Here is a 26277-nt window from a genome sequence, read left to right as displayed (position 1 = left end):
AACATTCATATTACAATTATACATTTTCTTCTTTCCATAAGTAGTTCATCATGCTACGCTATAATTCTGTTCAATCATTTCTGCTACACTGTGCAATATTACAGAAATCTCATTCTGGTTTTTAATGATGCTACACACCATGTGAAAAAAAAACACTGCACTATTATTTTGTTACTGTTATTATTTATATTGTCATATTTTTAATCTTTTCATTGCCACCCACTTTGTGTCTTCTTTATTACTTGAGTACTTTATTTAATTTGCCTCTTTTTGTGAGCTGCTGTAACGAGTAAATTTCCCCTTTGGGGGATCAATAAAGCTTATCTTATCTTATCTCATCTTATCTTATCTTGGCATTGCAAAGATGTCTACAAATTTTAGACCTGAATTCAACATCCTTTCCTGCATCTATTCTTCAGTGTTTTTTTGCAGAGCTTAAACTGCACATGATCATGATTCAGGCTGAGATGAATGATTCCCCTTTTCCCCTCACAGAAGCTGCTGAGCACACCGGGCAAGCTGCTTGTCCCCACATCAGTGTAAAGTGCCATTAACACTCACATCTGTTGCTGTTCTACATGTTTTTAGGGGGGAAGTCGATGCTTTCGTACTCTGTGATAACAGTTACAAAGCTTGTGATAAACTAATTCTGCCCTGGTGACAATAGAGGGACAGGAAGACAAATAGTGTCACCCAGGTATGTCACTGAAGCAACTATAAAGCCATTACATGAATACATTTTCACCGTACTTGGGATATAAATGCATCATTTTATCAATTCCATCAAGTACCTCTGACAATACAGGACATGAATACAAGATTATATAAGTGGTTGTTGCATTCTCAAGAGCAAACAATGCATCATTGTCACCAAGGCACTCTAAAGCAATCTCAAGCTGCATCAATAAAGCTCCTGTGATCGCCTCTTGCTTTTGCGTTGTCTTATATAAGTGTGACACATTGTCTAACCTGATGAGCTCATCTTGCACAGAGTCTGGGTTTGGAAAAAAGCAGGAAGCCTTTTTTTTTTATAACTAATGTTTACTAAGTGTGAACGCTGTATTACAGTGCCCGAGGTGCTCCAATCCTCCCAGGAGTGACAATGTGTTGCTATCACCTCTCTGTATCTGTGTTTCTTATTTAGGCAGGTGTTAAGGATGTTCAGAAAGCCTGCAGGCAGGCAGCTGCACTGTCGGTGCCACGTTGCATAAGTGAGACCAACAGTCGCATAAAGAAAACAGAGAGGTCACTGCTAAAGCAAGAAGTGTGGTTGAATGTTTTCTGAATGTTTCCTGGGGTATATTATTAGTGTCCTTTGTAGTTATGACTTCACTCGGCTGTGCAGGGCTTGAAATATGGTCCAGTGTTCACTAATCACTAAACAAATACAGAATAATTTCACTTAATGACCACTCCCTAAAGAGTAGGTAGTCCTCATTAGGCTTTGTCCTCAGTTCATATGACTAACAGTTTCCTTTTACTCTGAGGTTCATTACCTTCTCCAGAGGTTCCAGTTGACATTTCTTAAAGAAACGGGACCAAACAAAGACTGAGGATCAACTTCTGTACAGCCCAAACCCCAGCATGAAAAGAGGTTGAAGCGCAGCCTCCACAGCTGTACAAAGATGTTTAAATGAGCAATGTAGAACACAATTCAGTCATCCTGATCCTGGGTGCAGCAGAAGCAGCAGGAAAACACAACAACAACAACTTACTTACACTTTTTACAATAGCTATTTACCTGTACTTACTCTATGTTTCATAGCAAAAAGCCTACATAGTCATTTTTCTACTGAGATTCACATATTGTTCATTAACTCTACATCTCAAAATGCAAAAGTTCTGTACATGCTATCTTTATTAAAACATGTCAAACCCCACTTAAAAATGAATCCTTATTTCAAGAAGCTAGCAGCTTTCTGTCCAGGAGAACACAGTCAATCATATCGTAACAACTTTAACGTAATAATCTTGAAGATTTCCATTTAAATAGATGTCACTATCTATCGGCGAATGAGGTAACACAATGGTGATTGAGCCTATGGCCCACTGATGAAAGCCTTTGCATTTGCAGAATTACAGACTGAGTGTCTGGTGCGACTTTCGTGGAAAAAATCACAAGCAGCGCCCAGTTAGTGATGAATTTTCCATCACCCAGCAGTGGTTGGTCTGTCAGAGAGGGTAGGCGGAGCTAAGCGGCTGCTTTTCCGGTCTCTGCAAGTGTTGCGAGTTAACAGTAATCTACTATGGCTGAACAAACAAAGAAAAGATGGATGACTACAGATACAACTTCAAAAATAAGTGAAAATCCAAAGAAAAGGAAACAAATTTGACGCTCAGATGAAGGCAAACAGTCTAAAAAGGAAAGCGAGGAAAATCAGCCGGATGCAACCATGGACGTCACACATGCGACACTGCCTGGATATCTGGGAAGTATGCTCCTGCAATCACAGTTTAGCGCCATAGGTGCCGCCAAAGAGAATGAAACTGAGAACTTCCAGATTGTATCTATGAGAATACTAATGGATAGTATTATTACAAGAACTGCATTTCTTCAATTTTTAATATAACCTGCAAACAACAGACAGAATCAAATCCATATTTCTTTATTTTCTATTACATTTAACTGGAAGTGAGACATCTTAACTTTTTAGGATGTACCATAGATACAATTACAGAAGTTAAAGAAATGCTGCATGCTCCAGCTGTTCTTCTCTCTGGGGCAGACATTATTTTTTCTCTCTGCTCTTCTAAGTTGCTCTCTATCACATCACCACCTATCCATACCGCTTATCAAGCGGCACAAGCGGTTTGCCATGGGGCACCAGCGCACAGAAAACATGTGAAACAGTGCATGGTGAAACTAAACCATTGTTAAAGACCAGCTCCAGTCACGTTTTAAGACATATAAAATGCTCTGCTTGAAATAATAAATTGTGTCTGATATGTTTTTTCTGCTAAATGTTTAATCACCTTGTAAAAATCCTCCCAAGGCATCTCCTTCTTCTCCCTCCCTCATTAAAAATTCATGAATCTGCAGAGATCCCCGCCCACTATGCAAATTTCCAACCACCCCCCTCCATCATGAAAACAAAACACATCTCTGCCATTGTTTAGTGGCAACTTGTTGAAACTTATCTAGCTTTAAATCTAGTATTTAGTTGTAGTAACGTTAACATTAGTAGCCAGCAGTGAGTTTGCAAAAATCTGGATGACGGTTACAGCTGACTCGCGCATCGCCGAAGTGGTTGCCAAAGGTTGCACATAATAATATGCATAGCGTCACCCCGTCCATTAACGGGATTGGCTCCTTAGGTTTGTGACGTCTCAAACCTGCCAATCTGAAAACGTGTTGTTCAGCCTGTCCTTGGTACACTGCAGTTTAAAGCAGACAGGCCTAGCCATGGAGATCACTGCACGTGAAAAACACCACATGGAGATGTTAACAAGGTTAAAAACTTGATTTTCACCAGAGGGGGTCTTTAAGATTAAAATGTGATATTATGTGAGTATATAACTACTGCACCTTTGTAATAAAACACACAGGGAACAATAAAATATTTAACCATTGATTTATTATTGCTTTGTAACCTGCCTCACATAGTAGGATGTCAAGGTTACAGCTCAGACTGTACTAAACCCGCAGACTGAAAAGTGTGAGCAGAGCCTGCCCTGTTCACACTAAAAGCGCGCTCTTCTGCTCTTTTCTAATCACATGTAGCACTGATCTTTATCTTGTGTTATAAATGTCTCTGTGTGTGTGTGTGTGTGTGTGTGTGTGTGTGTGTGTGTGTGTGTGTGGAGAGATAGACAAACTTTCGTTCTATATTTAAATTCTACATGTTAACTTTTTAACATGCTAACAAACTCCAAAAAGGAGTTTACTGGCATAAACCAAAGACTGTATAAAAAGATGGACGACATGACAGCTCCCTAAAAGTGAAGCCAAACCGAACGCCCCCTGCTGACTGGCTGCAGTATAGGTCATAAAGCCCGCCTCCTCCATGTTAACAGATGGGACATGAGTCAAACTATGAAATCAAAATACACGTCAAATACATTTTTCTCAAACATGGTTTCTGTCATTATAGTTAGTTCTTTGCAGATTTACTTTCAGGTGTTTATTTTTCTAACAAATTTACTTTTAATTAGTTATTTGATCATGTAAAAATGATGATTGACAGCTCTGTTGACAAATATAGCTCCTGCAGCCAATCATTTCCGGGTTAGCAGAGTAGAGGAGGAACGGCGAAAGGAAACGTAACTGAAACAATCACTACAGTCACGGAAGTTTCCTGTGAACGTCTGCTTCAGACCAACACAGAGGAGCTTTTTTTTAAGTGTGTTTTGGTTAGCGAAAGGGGCTACGGCGGCTCCGCTCCCCAATCTCTACGGCGCAACTCTGGCTCCAAATGATGTCACCATCATAAGATGCCAGCGCCTATCACAGGGGCTATTTTGGCATCAATTTCATACACAGACAGCAGATGGAGTCACAGGATCCTTGTCCGGCACGTTCCATCTGTGCCGCGGTTCTGGTCCTTCAAACGGCGCGAGCCCTCGCCCACAGGAAGCGTGTCTGATCCACAACGATTGTGCTGTGGAATCACGATCATTGACTTGAATGGGCGCGATCGACTCCAGAGGTTGTGGCGCACACAGAACGCGCCGGAGACGGATGCTGTTGAATCGAGGGGTAAGACTGAAACTAAGGTAGAAGCACGCTGCCACACAACTGTTTTTTAAACTACAGCAACAACAACAGGGGCATTTTCAACTACAGAGGCTTCCCATAAGGGCACATTGCCTCACACCTGAGAGTGTGTCGAGGCCAACTCATTTTCCAACATGTATCATTTATTCACTGGAAGGGCACCTGAAAGGGCACTTCATCACTTTTTATCTACTACAAGGGCAACCATGAGGGCACTTTTGGGCGACAGTGCTTACCACAGCACCACCGTGCAGTCCTGTATCACATCACATTGAACAAAATTCATCCAAAAGTTATGTACTACTGTATGCCTGTGTAATTCTTAGAACTGTTTATCTGATTGAAAGTAAAATCAGCTTGGTCTATTTTACACAACTTACTGTAAATCAGAAATTTCTCCATGTTTCTTTGATCTGTTCATTTAACCCTGATCAGCTTTTTCAGTACAGATTTTGAGCTGCTTGTGTTGCAGAAGTAGAGGCATTATATGGTATTTAGGGTTTTGAAATTCAGGTTTAATTTCTGAAATGTTGTGTTGTAAGCTTAAAGTTTGTAAGAAAAGAGTTTTATGGGTCAATTTACGGCAACACAAACTGTGTTCGTGGTCTGGTCCACAACAGAAGGATGTTGTGCTTACTGCGTTTAGAGTTTTAAAAATGTGACAGCAGATTGGACAAAGGGATATTTAGCAATGTAAAATACTACAAGCCAGGATGTTAGCAAGCCATTGCTCATTTACACATCCAGCAGACTCAGAGCAACATTAGCATTCATTTAGAGTCACATTTCCTGCAGACCGATGTAAGTTTATTACACACACATCTGTTTGCTCCTTTTTTATTCTCCGTCTGCTCCTAAAGGAAGTGTCTGTCTCTTCAGCTGCTAAATGCTCCTCTATGTTCAGCAGCTAGTTGCTTTACTTTATCTGATTGTTGTGATGCTGGACAGGTAGCACGCACGCCCTCAATGCGGTGTTCACAGCTTTTTGTTTAGCTTGTAATTAAAGCAACTGAGTCGCAGCAAATCTTGTATCAGCAGACCATCACTAGCTGTCACATTAAAGAAGTATGATGCTAACATTAATACAATCCTTTTAGTTTATTTTAAAGGAGTCTTTTTTTCAGGAACCATCACAAATATGTAACACAATGTCGGTCTATGGTGTGATGAGGCTAACAGTGGATTAACAGCAGATGAGGTTTTGCTATTTTGTTTGAAAGTATTATTATCAGAGCTATTTAGCTGAAAACTGTTGTAAATAAGGCTGAGAATAGGGTGCCAGATAATAAAAATAAAAAGGCTAAAAAGCTCAATAAATCTGAGGGAAACTGACGAGTGCTGATTCTGTTCATGTAACAGAATCTACAGTAGGTAGGTAGGCAGGTGGGTGGGGAGATAGGTAGGGTACTTTATTTACTCCCAAGGGGAAAATTAGATTTAAAACAACAAGGAACATGTTTGAGGCAAGAATTATATTGTTAATTTTTCTTATAGTTTTCTTATATCCTGTTCCTAGAATGTGTACATTTATATAAAGTTTGAATTTTTACTTAAAATAAAGAATCAGTATGTTTTTATTATACTTGACTTTAAGTTTAATATTTCATGTTTAGGTGTGGCCTATTTATAGCCTATTTCATTCATTTTTGATAAATATGTACTGTCGCTTTAAGAGAGCGCACCCTGGCGCACGTACTTCTGTGAAGCTGTTGAACTGTGGCATTGAGTGGAGGCTAGACCAGCTGTGGAGTCACATGGTTTTTATACCGTGTCCTGTCCTGTTTAGTTTTATGTCATCCAGCGAAGGAAATTCAGTGGATTAACTGACTTGTGACACCTGTGGAATAAAGTTGTTTGTGTTTTTCAAACTCTACAACGGACGTCGAGTGGATTTGTAAAACTACAGCAGTTGGACACGTGTCAGCCGTGGCTACCGGCTAGCTTGTATTTTCTGCGGTAACAGAACATAAAGGAATAACATGTGGTCATATAACATAATAAATATAAACAAGTGTTAACTGATGCAGCTCTAAAGTAGCAATCTTTCATTTTCTCTTTGGAGCCACCTCTGGTGATAAGCAGTAATTGCAGGTGTGTTTTAGGCTCACTCTAACAGAGATCTAAATAACATGTTCACAGGCAGATTTGACTGTTTGTCTTCATCTGACCATCAAATTGTTTTCTTCTTATTCGAATTACATTTATTTTGTTTCATCCTCTATATTCATAGATCTTTTCATTGTTTGTTCAGTTGTAGGAACCGTTTACTTGCAACTCGGCAGACATGGAAGGAAAAAGTACCATGTTACAATTTCATTTAGCAGACGCTTTTGTCCAAAGCGACGTACATCTGAGAGTTAATATAGCACAAGCAAGGATCAAGACAGGAGGGAACAACATGAGTAACAGCCAACAAACAGCTTCAGGTGTGAGCGGACACAGGTGTCGACCTGTGCACAGAGGCAATGTACAGGGTGTATAGAAGCAGATTTTAAAAAATGTTAATGATCATCATCATCAACATCCTCAATATCATCATCATTAATATTATAGCATGGCGGGGTAACTAGATGGATGGAGGAAAAACGAGAATGAGGCGATGTGCGTTGCTAGCTCAACAGAGGCCAGATTCGTTGTCGCAGCAACAGCTAACCCGAGTTTGAGATGTCCCCGGAACAATGACAAACAGGTTTGCTAAATGCTTTTCACTCAACATGCATCTTCTCTTTCCCAGAACGCCAAACTCCTGCTTTAAAGTAGCTTTATAGCAATAACTCCCTCTTCCCTCCCCCGGAACTACTTCTCAGCCAGTTACCCACTACGGTGGACTCCTCCCTCAATAAACAACTGCAGAACAACAGCAAACATAAACAGGAAGTTATACCCAGCGTTGCAATATCATCGCCATCGACATCATCAACAGCATTACTATCATTAAGTGCAGTGTAAAAAAGTACACTGCCTCCACCTTCTCACTGTCACGATTCAATATTAACAAAAAGGTTGAAAACCCAGATGCAGACTTAGATAAGAGTTTAATAAACTGAGGCAAAAGGCAAAAACAAAATCTGAAATCCAACAAAAGACAAAAAAGGAAAACCAAAAGGCAGAGCCAAAACTTACTTCAAACAAATGTAGCTGAGAGTAAGTTCAACCAGGAAGACTGTTCCTACTCATTCATTCATTAGCATCATTCATTCACGTCACGTTCTCTCTCTCCTGCTCTGTCCTTCCTGTCTGGTGACCAGCTGATTATGGGCGTATACTATAAGTACTAAACCAACCAGATTCAGCCTCAACGTCTGTCGACCAATCATCCCGCTGCTGTCAAATTTTAAATCTGTTCTCCTCTCTTCTGCAGACAGTTTGTCGTTTCAGCTCAATCATTGCGACCCTCCTCCACCCCGTTCACCTCCAATCCATCTCATCAGTGTCCAAGTCCAGCTCCTCAGCTCATCCCGTCTTCACCATCCTCACCACCACCAGTGTCTAGACTCCATTGGGGGGTATCCTATCCTGCTCTCGGCCTCTCGACATCTTCAAGTACATGAAGACATCACGATGGAGTCTAATCGCCAAAGACTTTGCACATTTCATTCTTTCCAAACTTGTAAATAAATAATTGTTCAATCTTAATGAAGTCTCTCCTGATTGAAATCCAGTTAACAGATAATCCAAGGGGAATAATACAACAGCAACGCGAGTGTTGCTGTTGTAAAACAAAGTGACCTTAACCAAACTTAAAATGTTTAAGTTAATGCAATACTAAGATCACAAACTACAGCTTGTATTTACAGCCCTGCCACTTAAGTCACTGAGCCATAAGTGGAATCAGGAAGTCATGATGTGGGGAAAAAAGGCTGAAGGTGGCACATGTGTGAGGGTTTGTCACCCCAGTTTGCAGACAGGAAGTTGGGTCAGTGTCCATCAAGTGAAAGCTAAAGGTTTGTTTTGTAGGTGTTTTATACTGAAGATCTTCTAATGAACTTTGAGGCACATTGATGATTTTTGGGCTTTTTAAATGAACTGACTCGACCTTTTGTTTGAATCAACAATGACTCTCATTAAACACGTCTATGTTCTGTAAAGTCTACAAACTACTCGCTACATTTGCTTGTGTATATAGCAGCGTGGGTGTGTGTGTGTGAGGTAACAGCATGCCCTTGTGGTGCCCTCCCAGTAGTATCATGTAGTGGAATGAACTGAGCCGGAGTCAGTTTGCCCTTAATGAAAAGGTGATGATGTACGGCTCAGACGGGCTGTTTAGCTCCTCGCTGCTGTCTCTGTGTAAATGAACTGTGTCACAACTCAATGAAGCCATCCAAGCCGGCCTATAAAACACTACGACGCTCACATTTTCAGCCCTGTCATACGTGCTGTGAGATAATCAGGATGAAAAGCAACTGCACAACTCTGCCCTCCTCGTGTTACTGACTGCACTTAAAAGCTTTTAAAGATGGTTTGCGCTCTTTCTCACTGTTTAAGCGCCCTCGAGGAAGACATCAAATTAACTCAATTTCCTGTAAAGCTCAAAATATGAACTCTTTTCTATTTATAGAAGCTGCTTCACAAGGATAACTGAGTTGGTTTGGAGGTATTACTGAAGACATTTTACTCCACTTTCTGAGTGAGGTGGGGTTTATCTGGAAAAAGATGGAGAAACGGGCTGGAACTAAAGTGTTGTTTACCCATGAGGAATTACTCTACATCTTGTTCGGTGGTGCATTAGCATTCCCCATGTCCGCCTCTGTCTTTGTCTAACACACTCTGTTTTTCCACAGAGACACACAAACACACACACACACACACACACACACAGTACACTACATGTCTTCTTCAGCTACATCTGTTTGTGTCTCCGTTTTCCTGTCTGTCTGTGTGCACCTAGTGTGAACATGTAGCAGCTCGTATTTTCTGACATTATTTCTGTCACCTGCTGCGACTGTACAACATGTTCAAGTGCATCTGGTGATGCAGCGTCCCAGAGGATGAATCCTGCCTGAGTAAGGTCCCTCTACCTCTCTGTCACATGACCGGCTGTGGCATTTAAAGTTCATAGATTTAAACACCAACCCACAGATCAGTGTTTTACTTGTGAGGAAACAAAAACTGCAGTTCGTCGAGTGGCCACTTGAGGCTCCAGAAAACAAGAAATAACATTACAGCAGGTGGGAAAATGCCAATTTTTACAGCCGAAATAAAAATGTTTACAGCCTGGTACAAAAAACAGTTTTGTTATACGTAAATAGCTAATTTTATTGTTCAAGATAACTATACAGGGGGTGAATTTCTTTGTAACACAGCCGTTTTATTTATATTAAGCCTTAAATGATAAGGGCCAGCTCGCTTGATTGACAGGTGGATCCTGCTGGCTGTCTGCTAGACGTCAACACAGACACAGACACTGAGCTTAACTCCACCTGTTTGTGTTGTTGGAGACTTTTGGGGATTTTTTCATTCAAAGTTTGGACAAATAATCTCTCTGTGTGATTTATGGAACTTTATGGCTGTGCAAGAATTCTGAGCTCCAGCTTTTCGGTGACATAAATGTTAGTGTTATTGTATTGATATATTTTTAGCACTAAGTAGCAGGTATACTGTATTAGCTTCAGCTGCTTGTTAGCCTGTGTTTATCAAACATTTATTTAATCGTCGGCCAGTTTCCCCGGGGAGATTACAGCAGACCGTAGAGATGAGAAGATCGGTTATTTTATGTTTCCCTTTACGTGTCGGCTCGCCGCTCTCTCACCGGGAGACCGAGCAGCGAGTCCGCTACTTCTTTACTCTGATAACTAAACACCTGCAGTCAGTCACCGTCACAAACAGAATCTCCTCCTGGCAAAGTCAAACTAGCTCATTCATTATTTATACAGTCTATGGCTAATAATCGCTAGCTACGCTAAGGAGCATATAGCCTGGCTTCATAGCTGTAGCTGGCTGATTCATGCGGCCCGCCCATAGAGCTCAGCCATAGGCTTCAGCTCGGTCGCACTCCGCCTCTTTGCCCGTCTCTGGATTAGCGGGCTCTGGCTTTTCCAATATGGCGACCCCCAGCGCCGGCGCAATTCAGGCTTCAAAACGCTTCTTCAGAAACCAATGGCTGACGTCACTGAGATTACGTCCATTATTTATATTATTGGCTGAAACCTATCCCACCTGTCGTTGGGCGAGAGGCGGTGTACACGTTGGACTGACACATAGAGACAGACAGATATTCACACTCACAATTACACCTACTGGCAGTTTTACAGTCATCAACGAACCTAACGATCATGTCTTTGGACTGTGGGAGGAAGCCGGAGTACCTGGACAGAACCCACACATGCACGGGGAGAACATGCAAACTCCACACTGAAAGGCCCATTCCGTCTGAACCGTGATTCGAATCAGGAACCTTCTAGCTGTGCAACACCGTGCAGCCAGGGACACTGTATTTTGCATGTTAACTTTATTGTTACTCATCTACCACTAACTGAAGAAGTAAAACGTCTGATGGCTGTGGGTACAAAAGATCTTCTATATCTATCCGTCCTGCAGCGAAGAGAGAGGAGCTGTCCACCACCGTTGTTTCTTTGGTCCATCAAGGTGAAGTGGATGATCCGTGTTGTTTAGAATGGCCTCAACCTTCTTCATTGTGCATCTCTCCACCACATCCCCCGGTGAGTCCAACCTGGCTCCAGTCACAGAGCCAGCTTTTGTCCAGTCGCCTTGCATCCTTGTGTCTTATACTGCCTCCCCAACAGATTGCAGCATATGCCTCAGGATGTTTAGTCTGTATCCTGGCAACTATTTCATGGAGAACTTAACATGGAACTTCAGCAGTTGCGGTATAGTTTCTGAGTCTTCACCAATATCTCCAGCTCATCACTTTTGTTGGGCAGAGAGTTGACATTTCCCATGATGACTGATGGCAGAAAGGGCTTATATCTCCATTTCCAAGCCTTCAACTTTGCACCAGCACGGCAACCACAAAAACACCTCTTCATCTCAGCTGGAATTGGGTGGTATCCTCCAGATTCGCTCCGTTTCAACGAAAGAAGCTCTTCTCCCCACAAAGCTTAAGGAGTGGCGATCACGCAATGGTCAAACACGATAAATGGTCTAATGCAAAACTAGCAAACTACAAGAAAACTGCCTGACATAGGTGCCAAAGACAAACAGGTCCTGAGGCAGCAGAGGACAAAGACTTATCCTGCACTCACTTTGTGTCGAGATAAACCGAAAAATTAGAAGGAAAAATAGGATAGATAAAATGTATATAAAGGCTTCCTCAAGTCGGAAAAACAACTGGGAAAGTGGGAGAAAACATTTGGTACCTGACTTTCGTACAAAAACATGGATCAAAGTAAATGTTGGCTTAATGCTCAAATGCTTTTTATTTTTGGTACATGATATTAGGTAACATAACATGACCTCGATTAGTTCTTAAACCTTGTGAACGCAAAGAAATCTGAAGAAAGACTTCCAAACGTAGTAACTGGGACCATCCGAGGAGCATGTGAATGCAGGGTGAATACTCTACATATCAGGAAGTCAAACTTTGGAGAAACTGGATTAGGTGAGAAAGTAAACTGCCTGTAGTTCATACATTACACAGTTTTTCTCTATACTTTTGTGTTTATATAAGAAATGAGATAACGATTGCTTTAGGGAAGGGAATTTATCCTCCTGAAAACCAATACATGAGGGATGTATTTGGGGGGTTATAAGCTGTATATGTAGCTTTCATCTTCTCAGCCGAGCGCTGATCAGCAGATATCTCTGTCTTATATCCAACCATTCACTGCCCACTGTCCATCCTCCAGCCTAATAAAGCTGGACACAGAGCAGCACAAACACATCCTCGTCCTTTCATTACTGCCAGTGACGTACGCTGGTCCTCATCCCAATCAGCCATCATCTCCCGCTGATAACGCACTCAGGGAAACCATCACCATGGGAACTGTTGCACATGTTGAATAATGGCTCCTCGTCTCTGCACACCGCCGTGCCTCTCTTGGCCTGACTCACTTGTTCTGCACCGTGTTCCTGCGATGTGAAAATAGCCGAGCGCTCTCAGAGACTGTGTTCGAGGTAGAGAGAGAATGTGAAAGGGCAAACTGTGTACTTATGGTGATTATCCTGATGACAGCTCCTTTTTAAACTCTTCCCTCAGGCTCATTTTCTCTCTGTAATCCAGATGTAACAGCGGGTTCAGGACGGGGGGGAGGTGGAGGTGGACTTTTCTGTACTTTACAGGATTGTATTACACATGGGACTCCAGAGGGCCCAGAGGGTCCTGCAGAGAGCTCTAGAGAGGGTCTGTGAGAATAATAGGTTTAGCTGTACAAAGAACATTTTATTGTTTCACTTCTGATTAAAGTTGTTTGATGGATTTTGTTACTTTAGCTGCGCTACGTACTTAAAAATACATTTCTAATGTCATTATTTTCCCTCCCCGGTGTATATATTCATTTAAAAATGCATTAGCATCAATCTTAGCTAATATATGCATTGGAAATTACTTTCTCACATCATGGCAAGTGACTAAGTTATATGTTTTCAGCCTTTTTTCTTCAATTTGAAGATCCAGTTCTCAGCATCAACTGAACCCATAATGAAAACAAAATCAAATCTAGCCAGTGAAGGAGCTCAGCATCCTCTGACAAGTTGGAAAAAAAACTTGCCAATGTACCTTGTTGTAAATGTTCTTTAAGGTAAGACAGGCTATTTATTTGACAAGCATTTTTTAAAAATCTATTTCTTTTATTCTCTTTACATCCTGACATATAAATAAATCAGATGTTCTGACAAAGGTAAGAATAAAGTATGAGACTGTCCAGACTTGAACTGTCTGTGGATCACATGTCTTACCTGCGCCATCTCACCTCTTCCCTCATCATTATGGGATCATCCCGTATTTACAAATTAAACGATACCCGTCACCCCTCCTGCTGAATAAATACGGATCTGTCTGTATTTTCATTCACATCCTGCTCAAATGTTTACACATGCTTGGAATGACAGAATAAATAAATATTAATAATAACAAAGGGTTTTTCACAAGACACAGCTGAGAAATATATTTAGTCAAGAACAAAAGGCGAGTGGTCTGTTACTGCACGTGATCGTTGGATAAAGGGAGAGTGGGCATTCCTTCATGTGGACACATGTGCGTACACACTGCCAGACGGATGCGTCCCAGACCACCTCCGAATGTGATCCCGAGTGATCGGATTACTTTGTGTACTCAATCTATCCTGGGTGTGTTTACACCTGTACTTTAGGCTGTCCACTTGTGATCCGATCACTCAGGACACATGTTAAAGAGGGTCTTAAGATGATTGTCTAATCTTTTTATTCCTGTTTTACCTACCTGCCTACCTGTGTGCACTCTGCTCCTGCTCGTTGTGCATGCACTGCTAGCTAGCTAGTTGCAAAACAATGGGAGAGAAAAGTAGTTTAATTCTTATGACAACAATAGCAGCAGTTGGAGTGCCTTTAACATTTCTGTGGACACAAAAACTTCACCTACTCTTGCTTGTTTCTGAAAAGTTGCCAATCCCAGCTTTACTCACGACTCCAAAGCTACCTTTTCAAAACGGGCAAATTAAAATTATTGCTTTGTTTAACAGCAGCCAAGAGGATTCTTGTTTAGTGTCTGAAATATCCTCAAGCGTTATCACCAAAACGCTGTTAACAAAATATTCTGCTTATTACTCCAATAAATCCTATTAGAATCCCCTTAAACAAAAATCAGTGGTGCTAAATGAAGAACCAGTTAGAGGATTGACATCTTCAAGGTCCATTGATGACCGTGGAAATAACATCTGACAACACTTACAAAGGCAGAATGTACACACCTTTCTTTTATCACACCAAAATGCTGTCAATGCTAACTAAATATATTTTACTATCTCTCAACACTTGAGCCTTTTTCTATACAAAGGGCAAGGGATGTCATCTTTGTTTTTTGTATACAGTGTCCATAAGTCAGACGCCTGCCTGAAGAAAAAAGAGTCAGGGTGGGGAATTGCATGACGTAGGATAACTCAGTCAGCAAGGCGACTTCTAAAACAGCCTGCAATAACTTATCTGAAAAATAATTAATAAGAATAAAAAAAAAAACTTAAATAAATCGCATAAAAGATGGCCAAAACCACCTGAATGACAATGCAAAAATGAATGTAGCTTAACTACCAGCAAGCTGCTGCATAACATGTTAAACCACTAGTTTAATGTTATTCAGTACTGCAGGTATTAAGTGAAGAATTAATAGATTCCAAATAGCTTTTGTCCCTGGACACACTAGTGGGTTAATCTTACTATCGGGGTTGAGGAAGAAAAGGGAGGGTGGGGTCATAATTAAAAAGTAATTGAAAATGTAAAAAGTGAAGATTTAATATGTTCTGAATTTCCTCCGTATTCTCACAAAAGTTTAATTTGAAAGAAAACGTGTTTAGCCGTCTACTGTGCCCAACTATAATCTTCTGTTTGCCTATTTGATAAGCTTTTATATCTAACATGTCCCAAACACTACACATCCACCTCAGACGCGAACAAGCAGCAGGCCCGCCTCCTGCAGCCTGACACGGGAGCTGTTCTTCAGCACCCTGCCACAGCTGATCCGGCAGCAGCAGAAACTTAATATAACGTGACTTCAACACGTTTCCACGTGCAGCTCGTTTCTGTGCACACCTTCCACCTGAGGACTCGTCTTTAACCGCACACGTTCATAATTAATTGTCGTATTATGCGTTTCGTAAGCAGTCAGTGAGTTCTGTGGTGTGTTTACTGACCTTTCGGAGAGTTTCGGAGGCGGTGAAAGCCCTGCTGTTGTCCTCTGTGCAGCGTCGATAAACCCGACACATTATTGCCCATGACAACAGGCTGCAACAATTCACCGCTGTCACTCTGTTGTTTATCTGACTGCTGATTTCTGCCTGTATCCTGCTGACACTTTCCTCCGAAGTAAACTGATAAACACTTTCCCTCCTCGGCCGCAGACTCGAGTGAATGTGTAGTTGTGTTTTCTAATGACGTCCTCCTGTCAGCGCGCGAGCAAAGCGGAAGAGGCAACATGCACACAGGTGTGGAGTCAGAGGATGCTGAATCCTGGATGCAGCGGTTTTAATGACTGAATAATCCTCTTCAGCAGGCTCGTCATGCTCCCAACACAACAGCGGAGGTCATTGTATTACTTTGCTTCATTACAATCAGTGTAAGAAGTTTAACATGGAGAATTGTATATGCATTTTTACTGAAAGGGTTTGGTATCAAATTTCCTTTCAATGTTCAATTTAATAATTCAAAAATATACAAGAAAATAAAAACAAAAGATGAATATAAAAAATAACAATAAGCAGCTGTGTAGGCATAGGTATGATCAACACCTATACATTGGACTCAAACTCAGCTTGCACATTTAAAATATCAAACAACAGTAAAGCACACACGTGCCTAATGAGCATGTAATCATGGTTCATGAATTGTGTGAAGCTGCCATCTAGTGTAAATCAACAATAAACAACAAAACAAAAGAACATAATGACAGTTTGGATTTTCTTTGCACACTCAACCTCGATCCAAAACCGGCTTTTATAACTGATCACAGTTATTTCTTCTCATAGGAAATTCAGTAATATCATCTATGTTTGATTTTACTGATTAGTGAAAAAACTTTTATGAGGGTCACAATGAAAACAATGAGGGCAGACAGACCCGCGCTGTCTTCCAGTAACACATTTATACCTCTAGAGTTCAGTACAACAGTTTTATCTTCATAACAACATCTTTAAAAGTTCATTTCATTCTTGGCTTTGGATAAAGTTGGTTAAATAAGTGTCATGTGTTTTCAATGCAGTGGTGAAATGTAACAAAGTACATTTAATCAAGGACTGCACTTTATGAACAAATGTAAGGCACTTTTTCTTGACTTCAGTGTTTCTGTATCATGCTCCTTTTAGCTTCAAACGTTGCATTTTTAAAGGTCAACATTGTGTTCGGGTCAAATGTGACCGATTTACAACTTTTCATCAATCATAAATATTGTGTTTTACATTTGATTGCCTCAAGGCCTTATGATATCCTCCACACGAGGCATTCCAACATATAAGATTGCTGATCACCATTTTCATTGATATTTTAGTGGTTTAGTCAACTTTGTAACACCTGTGGGGTTCCCGGTCAAAAATGACCACCATATAGGAAATGAAGTGGTAACACTAAATTCTGTTCCTCCATCAGATGGAAAACTACGGAAGCCCTTAGCAGACATGCATCCATACATTTTATGTACCCCATTTTCCCGTGACAACGAGTTATTGATATTCGTTTTCTCGAGATCTCGACTTATTTATCTCGGGATAACAAAACTGGTTTTCCCATTATAACGGATTCATTTGGCCCATTATCCTCGAGATAACAAAGCTTGTTTTCTCGTGATAACGGGATCATATTTCGGCGATCGAGAAAACAAAACAACAGGCTGGTCACTGTGATATTACAGACCAGGACATGCCATGCTGACATTGCCCACACTGATGAGGGAAGTGAAGCCTGTTTCTACTGTATGTCCATTTTGTGCTTTAACAACTCTGGGGATACGAGTTATGATCATCTGACGTTACGGTGGTGCCGCGTCGTTATCTCGTGATAGCGGGATAAATAAGAGATCTCGACAAAACGACCAGAAATAACTCGTTACCACAGAAAAACAGAGTAAATATACTGTATGGATGCATGTCCGCTAAGGGCTTCCGTAGAAAACATCCCCATCCACACTCACACATCCCCCACATGTAAGAGAAGTTAAAACAGACCCGACAGGAGGGTTAAATATGACATACAAACATATGATCAGTCTAGTTTTAATTGTGTGTTCACGCTGGAAAAAAAGATAATTACATTACAGTCATTTTCTGTCACATTCAGAGCGTAATCTGATTGCTATTCAAAGTGCAGAGAAAAATGCCTTAATTTGACACATTTGTAAATGTATTAAAGATGAACATTACTGCAGATGTTTCAGCAGATGTAGTGTCACACAAAAACATAACTGCTGTGTGATCACTTTTTTTTTCTTAGCTCAGTACAAAGTGAAGGGAAAAAAAGTGAATCACATTCCCCGATAGACAATCCATGTGATCCTGCAGGTATTCACATCACATGTCACAGAGAAACGACCGCACAGGCAGCATCCCCCCCTACATGGTAATTCCATGTGATGCCCGTGCTTTAGCTCATGCTGTCTACGTAATTAGCCTTTAAAAATTCTGATAGTGACAGTTTCCAGGAGACAGAACCCTGAGACAACACACTGGGTCCTCGTGGAATAAATCCCAGCTCATTATTCTTCATATTCTTTTCCTGTCCACGTTCAAGGAGCTTAGAAAATCTTGGAAAATGATTACAGCTAAGTAAAAGCTGTGAGCCCATCTGCTATTCTTCTTTTTTTTTTTAAATGTTTCCAAAGACACAGAAAAGCTGACTGTAGGAGTGCTTCATAGCAATGCAATGCACGTAGTTTAGATTAATTGTGATGATCCAGCAAAGGTTCAGGTTTTCTGCCCCAGTTGATAATAAAATGTTAGATCAAGGTTCTTTGTCCTGTACGTAGTGAAACCCACAAAACAGCATTCAGTTTCTAATCATTTTTCTGTCCTTTGCTAGAAGAGGAGAGTGATGAGGAGTCGTCCCTACATTAACATATTTTAAAGCCTGGGGCCACGAAAGCAGCTGCTGTACTTGATGGTTGTAAGTAAGAACATGTGGAATGGCACGTGTGCTGATGAAAGCAAAAAAGGATATGTGTTCAGACTGTCCCATGCACCGCAGCTCCATGTACAGCTACCATACTGTTATACAGAGAAGAGTCCAAGTTGAACTACAAATGTCTCTTGTTTCATCAACAGATTTTGTTTATGTTGGTGAGAAGTCCTGAGCAGTGAGGACGATGAAGAACCTTTAATGTTAGACTGAGAACCATACAGACTCTCAAATATAAAGAAGTCTGTTTGGTTATAACAGAACAGCATCACACTCCATTACAATGAAAAAGCAAACTGACAGTAAGTAAGTGAGTTTTTATTTTAAACAAATTTTACTTGGACCAAGTGAATCATACGTATGAGACGTGTATGAAACAATGGAGAACCAACTCCTTTATAAGTTATGTTATAAAGCTGTATGTATTGAACACACCCGGATGCTTTAGGTGGAGGGGTCAAGCTGAAGCTGTCTTCGGCAATCTGCAGGTGGAGGCGGCTGCTGCAGGTTGTGAGAAGAGAATCCAGCTGGAGACATGGGCTGCGGTTATCTGACTGTGAGGTGTCGGCTTCAGGTCGAGGCAATGGCTTTCTCTTTGGTTTGAGGTGGAGGCCCGTACTGCAGCATTCTGACACAATCTGCAGGTGCAGGCCACAGCTGCAGTTTGCTGGCAGAGGTTGTAGGTGAAGGTTGACAGATGTTATTGAGCTGCGATGGAGCTAGAGTGTGAACACATCTTTCGGTGGAGGATGGAGTTGAGCATGTCAGAGGATGTAGGTGGAGGTAGACATGCTGCTGGCTGGAGGTTTGTTGAGGCTGTGGTTGAGAGCTTCTTAATCACGCAGGAAGAGGCTTAAGGTGGAGGATGGAGCATTGGAATTCAGGTTGTTTCCTGGCAGGTGGTGTAGGTGGAGCTTGAGGCTGATGTTGGAGGCTGCATTGCTGTGAGTAGTTTGAATCATTGAGTCGACTTTAAACTACAATATTTACATATTTGATGTATCGTCTCAGGTTCAGGCTCTCCTGATGTGTCTACATCATAAAGGGGGGGATAGACCCCGCCCCCGTATGACACATCCACATACATGAGTCTGTTTTCATCAACAGTCTCAGTGAAAGAAGGACAGTCCAGTCGCTCCCAGAGCTTCTGCTTCATCCGCTATCCGAGGTCTAAACTGTACGGATGAAGCCAGCCGTTCTTGAATCTGTGAGGAGCAGAAACAGAAATTAAATTACAACGATGAGATACAAAGTGAAGATGTAGGGAGAGAAAAAGTTTTGATTTTAAACACAAACATACCTCAGCATGTTGTCTACCACATCATGGTAGATCTGCTGGTACTCCTCCACTGAGCAGTTGTGTATCTTCATCATGCTGCATTGGATCAGTGGAGGGCCAGGGGCCACACTGGACACTGCCGGCAGCTCATCAGGAGAGATGGAGGACTGAGGAGCAGGAAGACGGATCAGCTCTGCTGAACGTTCTGCAGAAGGACGGGTCACTGAGGTCCGCTTCCTCTTCTGGGACACTCTGGCAGCAGGAGCTGCTGCTGCATCGGGTTTGAGATCTGGGGAAGGTCAGCAACACACGAGAGGATGTCAGGCCACAGTCAAGTTTTCAATCACAGATTTCAAGAGAAAAATGTACATCAGAGTCACTACAGTGTGTGCAAAGTCTCTTTCTTGTATAAACTGTCACTTTTTTACCAACCATTTTATGTAATGTTTAGGTTAACTTATCATTTTACAATTTCATGCATACCCTGATATAATTTCACATGCACACTGTTAGGAATAGTGTAGAAGATTTAAAATTCAATAATACAAACAGTATAAAAGTGCCTTCTCTTACTCTTTTCTTGGAGATAAAGTTTAGCTGAGGTTCAGGAGCAGGACCACACCTCAATCACTCATTTCCTGTCATGTGCCTATATAAGCTGCACCGCCCTTCTCACCCGTCCGTTCTCGTTTCTCGTGACCCACCCCCCCTTCCCTTCTGTTATATCTTTTTTCTCTTTCCTTAGGGGTCCGCCAGCCCTGGAGCTGCTGCTGATCCTCAATGAAGCCTTCCACACACCGCAGCCTTTATTCATCGTCACAATCCTCATATTCAAATCATTTCACATTTCATTCTAATAATAAAATGTTTAAATGTATCTGATTGATGGTGTGGTCCTTGCTTGTGGATTATTCACAGACACTGTCTGTGAGCTCTGGGCCTTCTGGAACTCTCTGCACGGCGTGCAGAGGTTGTCCTTCCACCACTTGAAGGTGGAACGGCACATCACACTGCAGCAGAGACAAACAAACAGTCAGAGTTAGGCTTTACTGTTGAAGTAAATGCAACAAACAACACTGAATGCCAGTTTCACAATGTCTTCACTCAATTCAGGTTCTCATAGAAAAATAAACACGTTCCAGCAACATAAATGGACTGTAAGCTCTTTCTATCCATCCCTTGAATATTCTGTCAGAGACAAAAGAAGCTGCTGAGTCGCTTCTTCAAACTAAGCCTCAAGGTCAGGAAGTAAAGCAGGACCTGTCTTAAGGCCTTATAAATTATAAATATAACATATTGATTACACTTCATTTATTTTCTTATTCTTTTAAAAGATCTTATTTTTTATGACTCTGTGTGAATGTTCATTTTAAATTCAAATAGGCCGCCTTTACTGTTTGACTCATGGCCACACTCACATTCAGAGGATCTCTGTGTGTCCCAACTGGAAGTTTAATTATCCGTTATTTATTATGTATTATATGTATGAATATATTACAGCAGGTATTTCGGTCTTTTTAAAGATATTGATGAACAGACACAGTTCAGACAGTTCAGGTCTGACAGTGTACATCATTACAGAAAACAGTGGAGATCGTCAAAGTGTTCAAATTTCACATTTTCTATGATGGAAGTTTGTTCATTTTATACAAGTGTGTATTATATTTATTACATAAAGACTACCCGGCGATATAAATGTAACATTTAAAGCTGATTTGTTTTGTTTTGTCTTTAATACAACATTTTTAGATTTTTTTCAAAAGTAGTTTGAATACTGAAGTATTTTTAAAAGCAGGTACTCCAGTACTTTGACTCAAGTAATAATGTGACTCAGCAACTTTGTATTGGAATATTTGACCAGGAGTATCTATACTTTGACTCAAGAAATGAAGTTGAGTACTTTGTCCACCACTGTTAAATACTCACATGACTTGAATACTGTAAATTCATTATATGGTAAAGTGCATGAAACATAAAGGGTGACCAAGCAGGGGCTTCACACCCACACACACATGCAAAGTAATATACTACTGATTAATTTATGAATATGATACACTGAAAGAAATGATTTCCCTCAGCTCTCTTTTTCCTTTCTTTCGCTTCTTATTTTATATCCTTTGCTTTCTTGGGGCACACATGGTGCTGCAGCATCAGTCACCTGGCTCTGCAGGCTGCCTTTGAGGTGAATTCGAGTGCGGGACGGACCGAACCATTTTGCGCATTTAATAGGGGTGAGAGGGGCCCTGGAGAGAGACGCCAGATTTTTTTTTAGATAAAGAATTTAAATCTTTTGTTTATTTATTCAGCAAATTTGTTTGATTTATTTATGACAGTTATAACTTAGTCCCACTTTTAATGATGAGGAGACATCTTCATAAATATAAAGTCAATGAAGAGCAATAAATAGTTTTTCACTTCTAGTATGATATGAACTTTATTGCCCTCTATTTATTTAGGTGGATTATCTTCAGCACCAAGCAAGATGCAGAAGCACAGGGTGCTTATTAAACTCAGAGGGCAGTCAGGGAAGGTGCAAGCCACTGCATGCCACCCCGCCCTCACTGAATGTGAGGCCATATCTGGACGCTTGTTTGGTGTTCGTGCGGGTAGTTAGCTCCAGTGAAGATTTGTAGCAGTGTTGCCTGTTCCGGGGCCTGCTAGCTTGTTTTTCTAACTTTTTCTTTTTCTTGTTATAACGGAGAGAATGATGGCAAATAATCTCAACAGAAATCTAGTTGTAGTCTGTAAATTGTGACCCTTCAGTGTGTAAAATCTTGTAGTCTAAAATGTCTTTGTTGAGACGGTGTCAGAATTGTGTCTTTTAAAAGTCTTTCAAAGTCATTAATATTATAGTAGTACGATGTAAATCATCACCACATAATGGCATTAGCTTGACATCTGAATTGCATGCTGTGAAACAGAAATGCAGAGAGTCAGCTCTTTGACTCTTACATTCTAATCTTGACCGCCTTCTGCCTTGATTTGACCTCCTTATTAAAGGTAAGACATCAAACAATGAGCCACTGGGCCTTCTGCTAAATAAGGCCTAAATTCAGTAAATGGGAAATGTTACTTTTTACATGAGTTACTGCTGAACACTGGACCGGATAAAGCAGTGAGTTCAGCCACAAAGCCCCAGCAGGATTCAGTCCCATCATATAACTCTAGAAGTGAAGCACACCAGCTCTCGGCATCTCTTTGGTGTTTCTGAATCCAGCTCTTACATGACCTCGAAGATCTCAAGAGAGAAGTCAGAGAAGTGGGAGCAGGACAAGGAGGTGAATCAGCAGCACAGCCAGCATTAAGGCCAGGAAGGTGGCCATCAAAGGCCCTGTCACTGCGGGGCCAGGAGGGCCGAGAAGGAGAGCCGGACTCTGGAGCAGCCAGTGGAGGAACTAAAGGTGAATAAACGAGAGATTCAAGAGGTTAGAAACTTACGAGAGGCAGCACACGCACATAAATACACCGATACTCAGACACATGCTCCCTGATCCACAGATGCACACACTTGGATGGTCACTTCACTTTGTACACACTGACCTGGACCACTGACTGGCTTTACACGGTAGGAAAGGCTGAACTTTGGCCAACAGAAGAAAGTCACAGTAGTCTCAGGGCCCTGCTTCTTCTTTTAAGGCACATTCTGTATTCATCAAACTGGGGCTAATTAGCATATTTTTGTCCAGTATGACTTTTGGCATTGTAACGTTTTTTCATACAGTTTAAAAATTAAAACAATCCCATGTAGAGCGTTACAATGTGTTCAAGAAGGAGCACCTTTTACACCCTCAAGACCCTCAATTTGGTCAAGACATTTACTGCCTCCCTATGTTATTTGGCTTTTTTATGCTTTGCTTCATGTGATTGCACTGCTCCACTTTAATGTATACTGTCTAAATAGATGGACAGCACATCTCCATCTGCTCTTACGTGACTGATGCCAAAGCACACCCTGTGATAGGAACTGCCCTCTTGCGATGGTAACATCATTTGGAGCCAGAGTTGCGCAGTAGAGACAAACGGGTGGAGTCGCCGTAGCCACTCCGGCTAATCAAAACACACATTTAACTTACCGAAAAAACAGCAAGGATCCCACACGTCAGCTATTTAACAGCAGAACAGCGTCTTTGTGTTGGAAACTTCAATGACTATAGTGATTGTTTTAGTTACGTTCCTCTTCCACTCTGCTAATCCGGAACAGATCGTCTGCAGGAGCCGTATTTGTCAACAGAGCCGTCAGTCATCCTTTTGACAGCATCACATAAGTAATTAAAAATAAACTTGTCAGAAAAATGAACACTTGCACATAAATCAGCATGATAAGAACTAACCAGAAACCATGTTTGAGAAAAATGTATTCGACATGTATTTTGATTTCATAGTTTCACTCATGTCCCGTCTGTTAACATGGAGGAGGTGGGCTTTATGACCTATACTGCAGCTAGTCAGCAGGGGGCGCTGGGCTTCACTTTTAGGGAGCTGTCATGTCATCCATCTTTTTATACAGTCTATGCTCCGCTTCTCTTAAAATGTTGTATTTTACTACATTTTTGTCTGACCGCCGGGGTCAGCCCTACACATGGGTCTGTAAGTGACTGACTGACTGACTGACTGAGTAAGTGACGATACTTTCAGAGCCAGAGAGAGTAGGCGGGGAGTAGGCGGAGTAGGCGTCGGCTGCTCCTCTGCTGCTCGTCCTCTGTCCTCCGCAGCGCACATTGTTTTAAAGGTTTCCTAGGGTTGGTCTTAACAGAAAACGACCTTATTTATATAACGGCAAACAGGACTTTAATTCACACACAGCGAAAACAACCTTATGATCCGAGACGAAGAGACGGAGAGTGAGTGAGGGGTAGAGAGGGACAGGTTGCACCCAAGTTACGTCTGTAACATGATGTTATTTATTTATTTTTACGAACATATATACTTATGGCCTGTGGGACACTTATTATTATGTTTTTTATTTCAAAGAAAATTAAGCAGGAACCGCAACAAATAACTTTCTGGAAAACAACGGCCGGGAAAGACTTCAAAATAAAAGCATTGTGTACAAACGAGGGGAGTCAGAATTCCAGATTGGGCTTTTATTTTGAAAAAGCATACTGGAAGTGTTGACCTACTTTACTCTCCATGCCTGTGACTTTCACTACAGGAAGAGATGTTAACATTGCTGTCAGAGATCAGTAGGACTCATCACAATTCATTTTCACCGTGTATTTTGGCCAAGAACCCCGTGGCTCGCAGTAAAAATAGGCGAGCCTCCTTCCACGACATTTTCGGTGTGTGAGTTGTGTTAGAAAATGAAAAAACACGCCACGCACACGCCACGCTTCCAGTGTTGCCCACAAAAGCACACATTGACCTGAAGCAGTCAGCCACATATTAGGTTGTGACCTAGTCTTGTTAAAATTCAGAGGCCTGGTCTCTGAATTTCTCTCTTTCCTGTCTTCATCTTCATTCAGTCTATTTTCATATGAAACACTCTGCAGTGTTGAGTTGCGTTCCTTTTTATTATAACTACATTTGGAAAACATGGACTCAGGCAACAATGATGTCAATCAGGGCCGAAAATCAACTACAGCTTTTGGAACAACTTTAAGACCACTCCACAGAGTTATAAAAGCGCTAAAATATATTCAAAGAAGAATAAAAACTTGGTGCTGCACAACCAGAATGTTTATTTTTTTCTCCGTGCCTTCTTCTTCCTTGTCAAACCTGGCCCCTACATTACATGCAAATCCACATCCAGCAGTTTGGCAGATATTCAGGTGTGTTATGCTAGTATCAGCCACTGTAGCCCCGAGCTGCTAGCCTCAAGCAGAGATGAGGAGCTGGCTACAGAGGTCTGCAGCTTCACTTCTTTCTAACTCCACACCCCCACATTTTCTTCATTTCAAACTTGTAGTCTTCTAGAGTGACATCACTGGAGGACATTTGTGAGACTTCACACAGCTCCATGTGGAGCCACAAAAGGTTTTATACAACTTTATACTCCCCAAGACCTGTAAACAGACTTTCATGCCCAAAATCTGTGGGTGGAAATCTTCCCAAACACATCTAAGAGCTGAAAAAGAAATACAGACGCCGTCCCCCTGGAAATCCACAGCGCTGTTGTTGAAAGTGTATCGGATTGACTTCCATTGATGAAAACTACATGTTGTGTATCTCCACTTTATTTCTGCAATCGTGAAACTTGCAGACTCAAACCGGCACCATGTTAGCTGCCTCTGTGTTATGAGAGCAGGCTAAATAAGTGTTAAATGCTAACATGCTCCACAGTTTGGCATGGGTCTGGAACGATTCCAGTGTTTCTTAAGCTAGCTGCTCTACTTGCTTGCAGTTAAAATCAGGACTTTGTAGCATCCCTCAGCTCTCTTGTACCCTAGCTGCTCAGCACCAAAAAGCAGGTCGACAAAGAAGAGTGAAAACTGTCTTGTATCGGTGAGGTGTGAGAAAACGTCACTCCAGGGGCCGGTTTCACAAAGATGTTTGAGACTGGTCTAAAGTGTTAGGCCAGTCTTAATATTGCTCATAGATT

General features: G+C 41.3%; 1 protein-coding gene across 1 annotated transcript in view; it reads right to left on the bottom strand.

Moving 5' to 3' along the window:
• Nucleotides 1–15574, bottom strand: part of neurl1aa (neuralized E3 ubiquitin protein ligase 1Aa) — an 87726-nt gene extending 72152 nt beyond the window's left edge. Inside the window, exon 1 of the mRNA XM_069677080.1 lies at nucleotides 15493–15574. Within this exon, the coding sequence (XP_069533181.1) occupies nucleotides 15493–15574 (82 nt within the window). The remainder of the gene's footprint in view (nucleotides 1–15492) is intronic.
• Nucleotides 15575–26277: the final 10703 nt, after the last annotated feature.

This window comes from Semicossyphus pulcher, unplaced genomic scaffold (genome assembly GCF_022749685.1).
Source record: "Semicossyphus pulcher isolate SPU_LCO1_2020_fin unplaced genomic scaffold, fSemPul1.0.p SCAF_27, whole genome shotgun sequence".
Lineage (NCBI taxonomy): Eukaryota > Metazoa > Chordata > Actinopteri > Labriformes > Labridae > Semicossyphus > Semicossyphus pulcher.
This window is presented reverse-complemented; position numbering and strand designations above follow the sequence as displayed.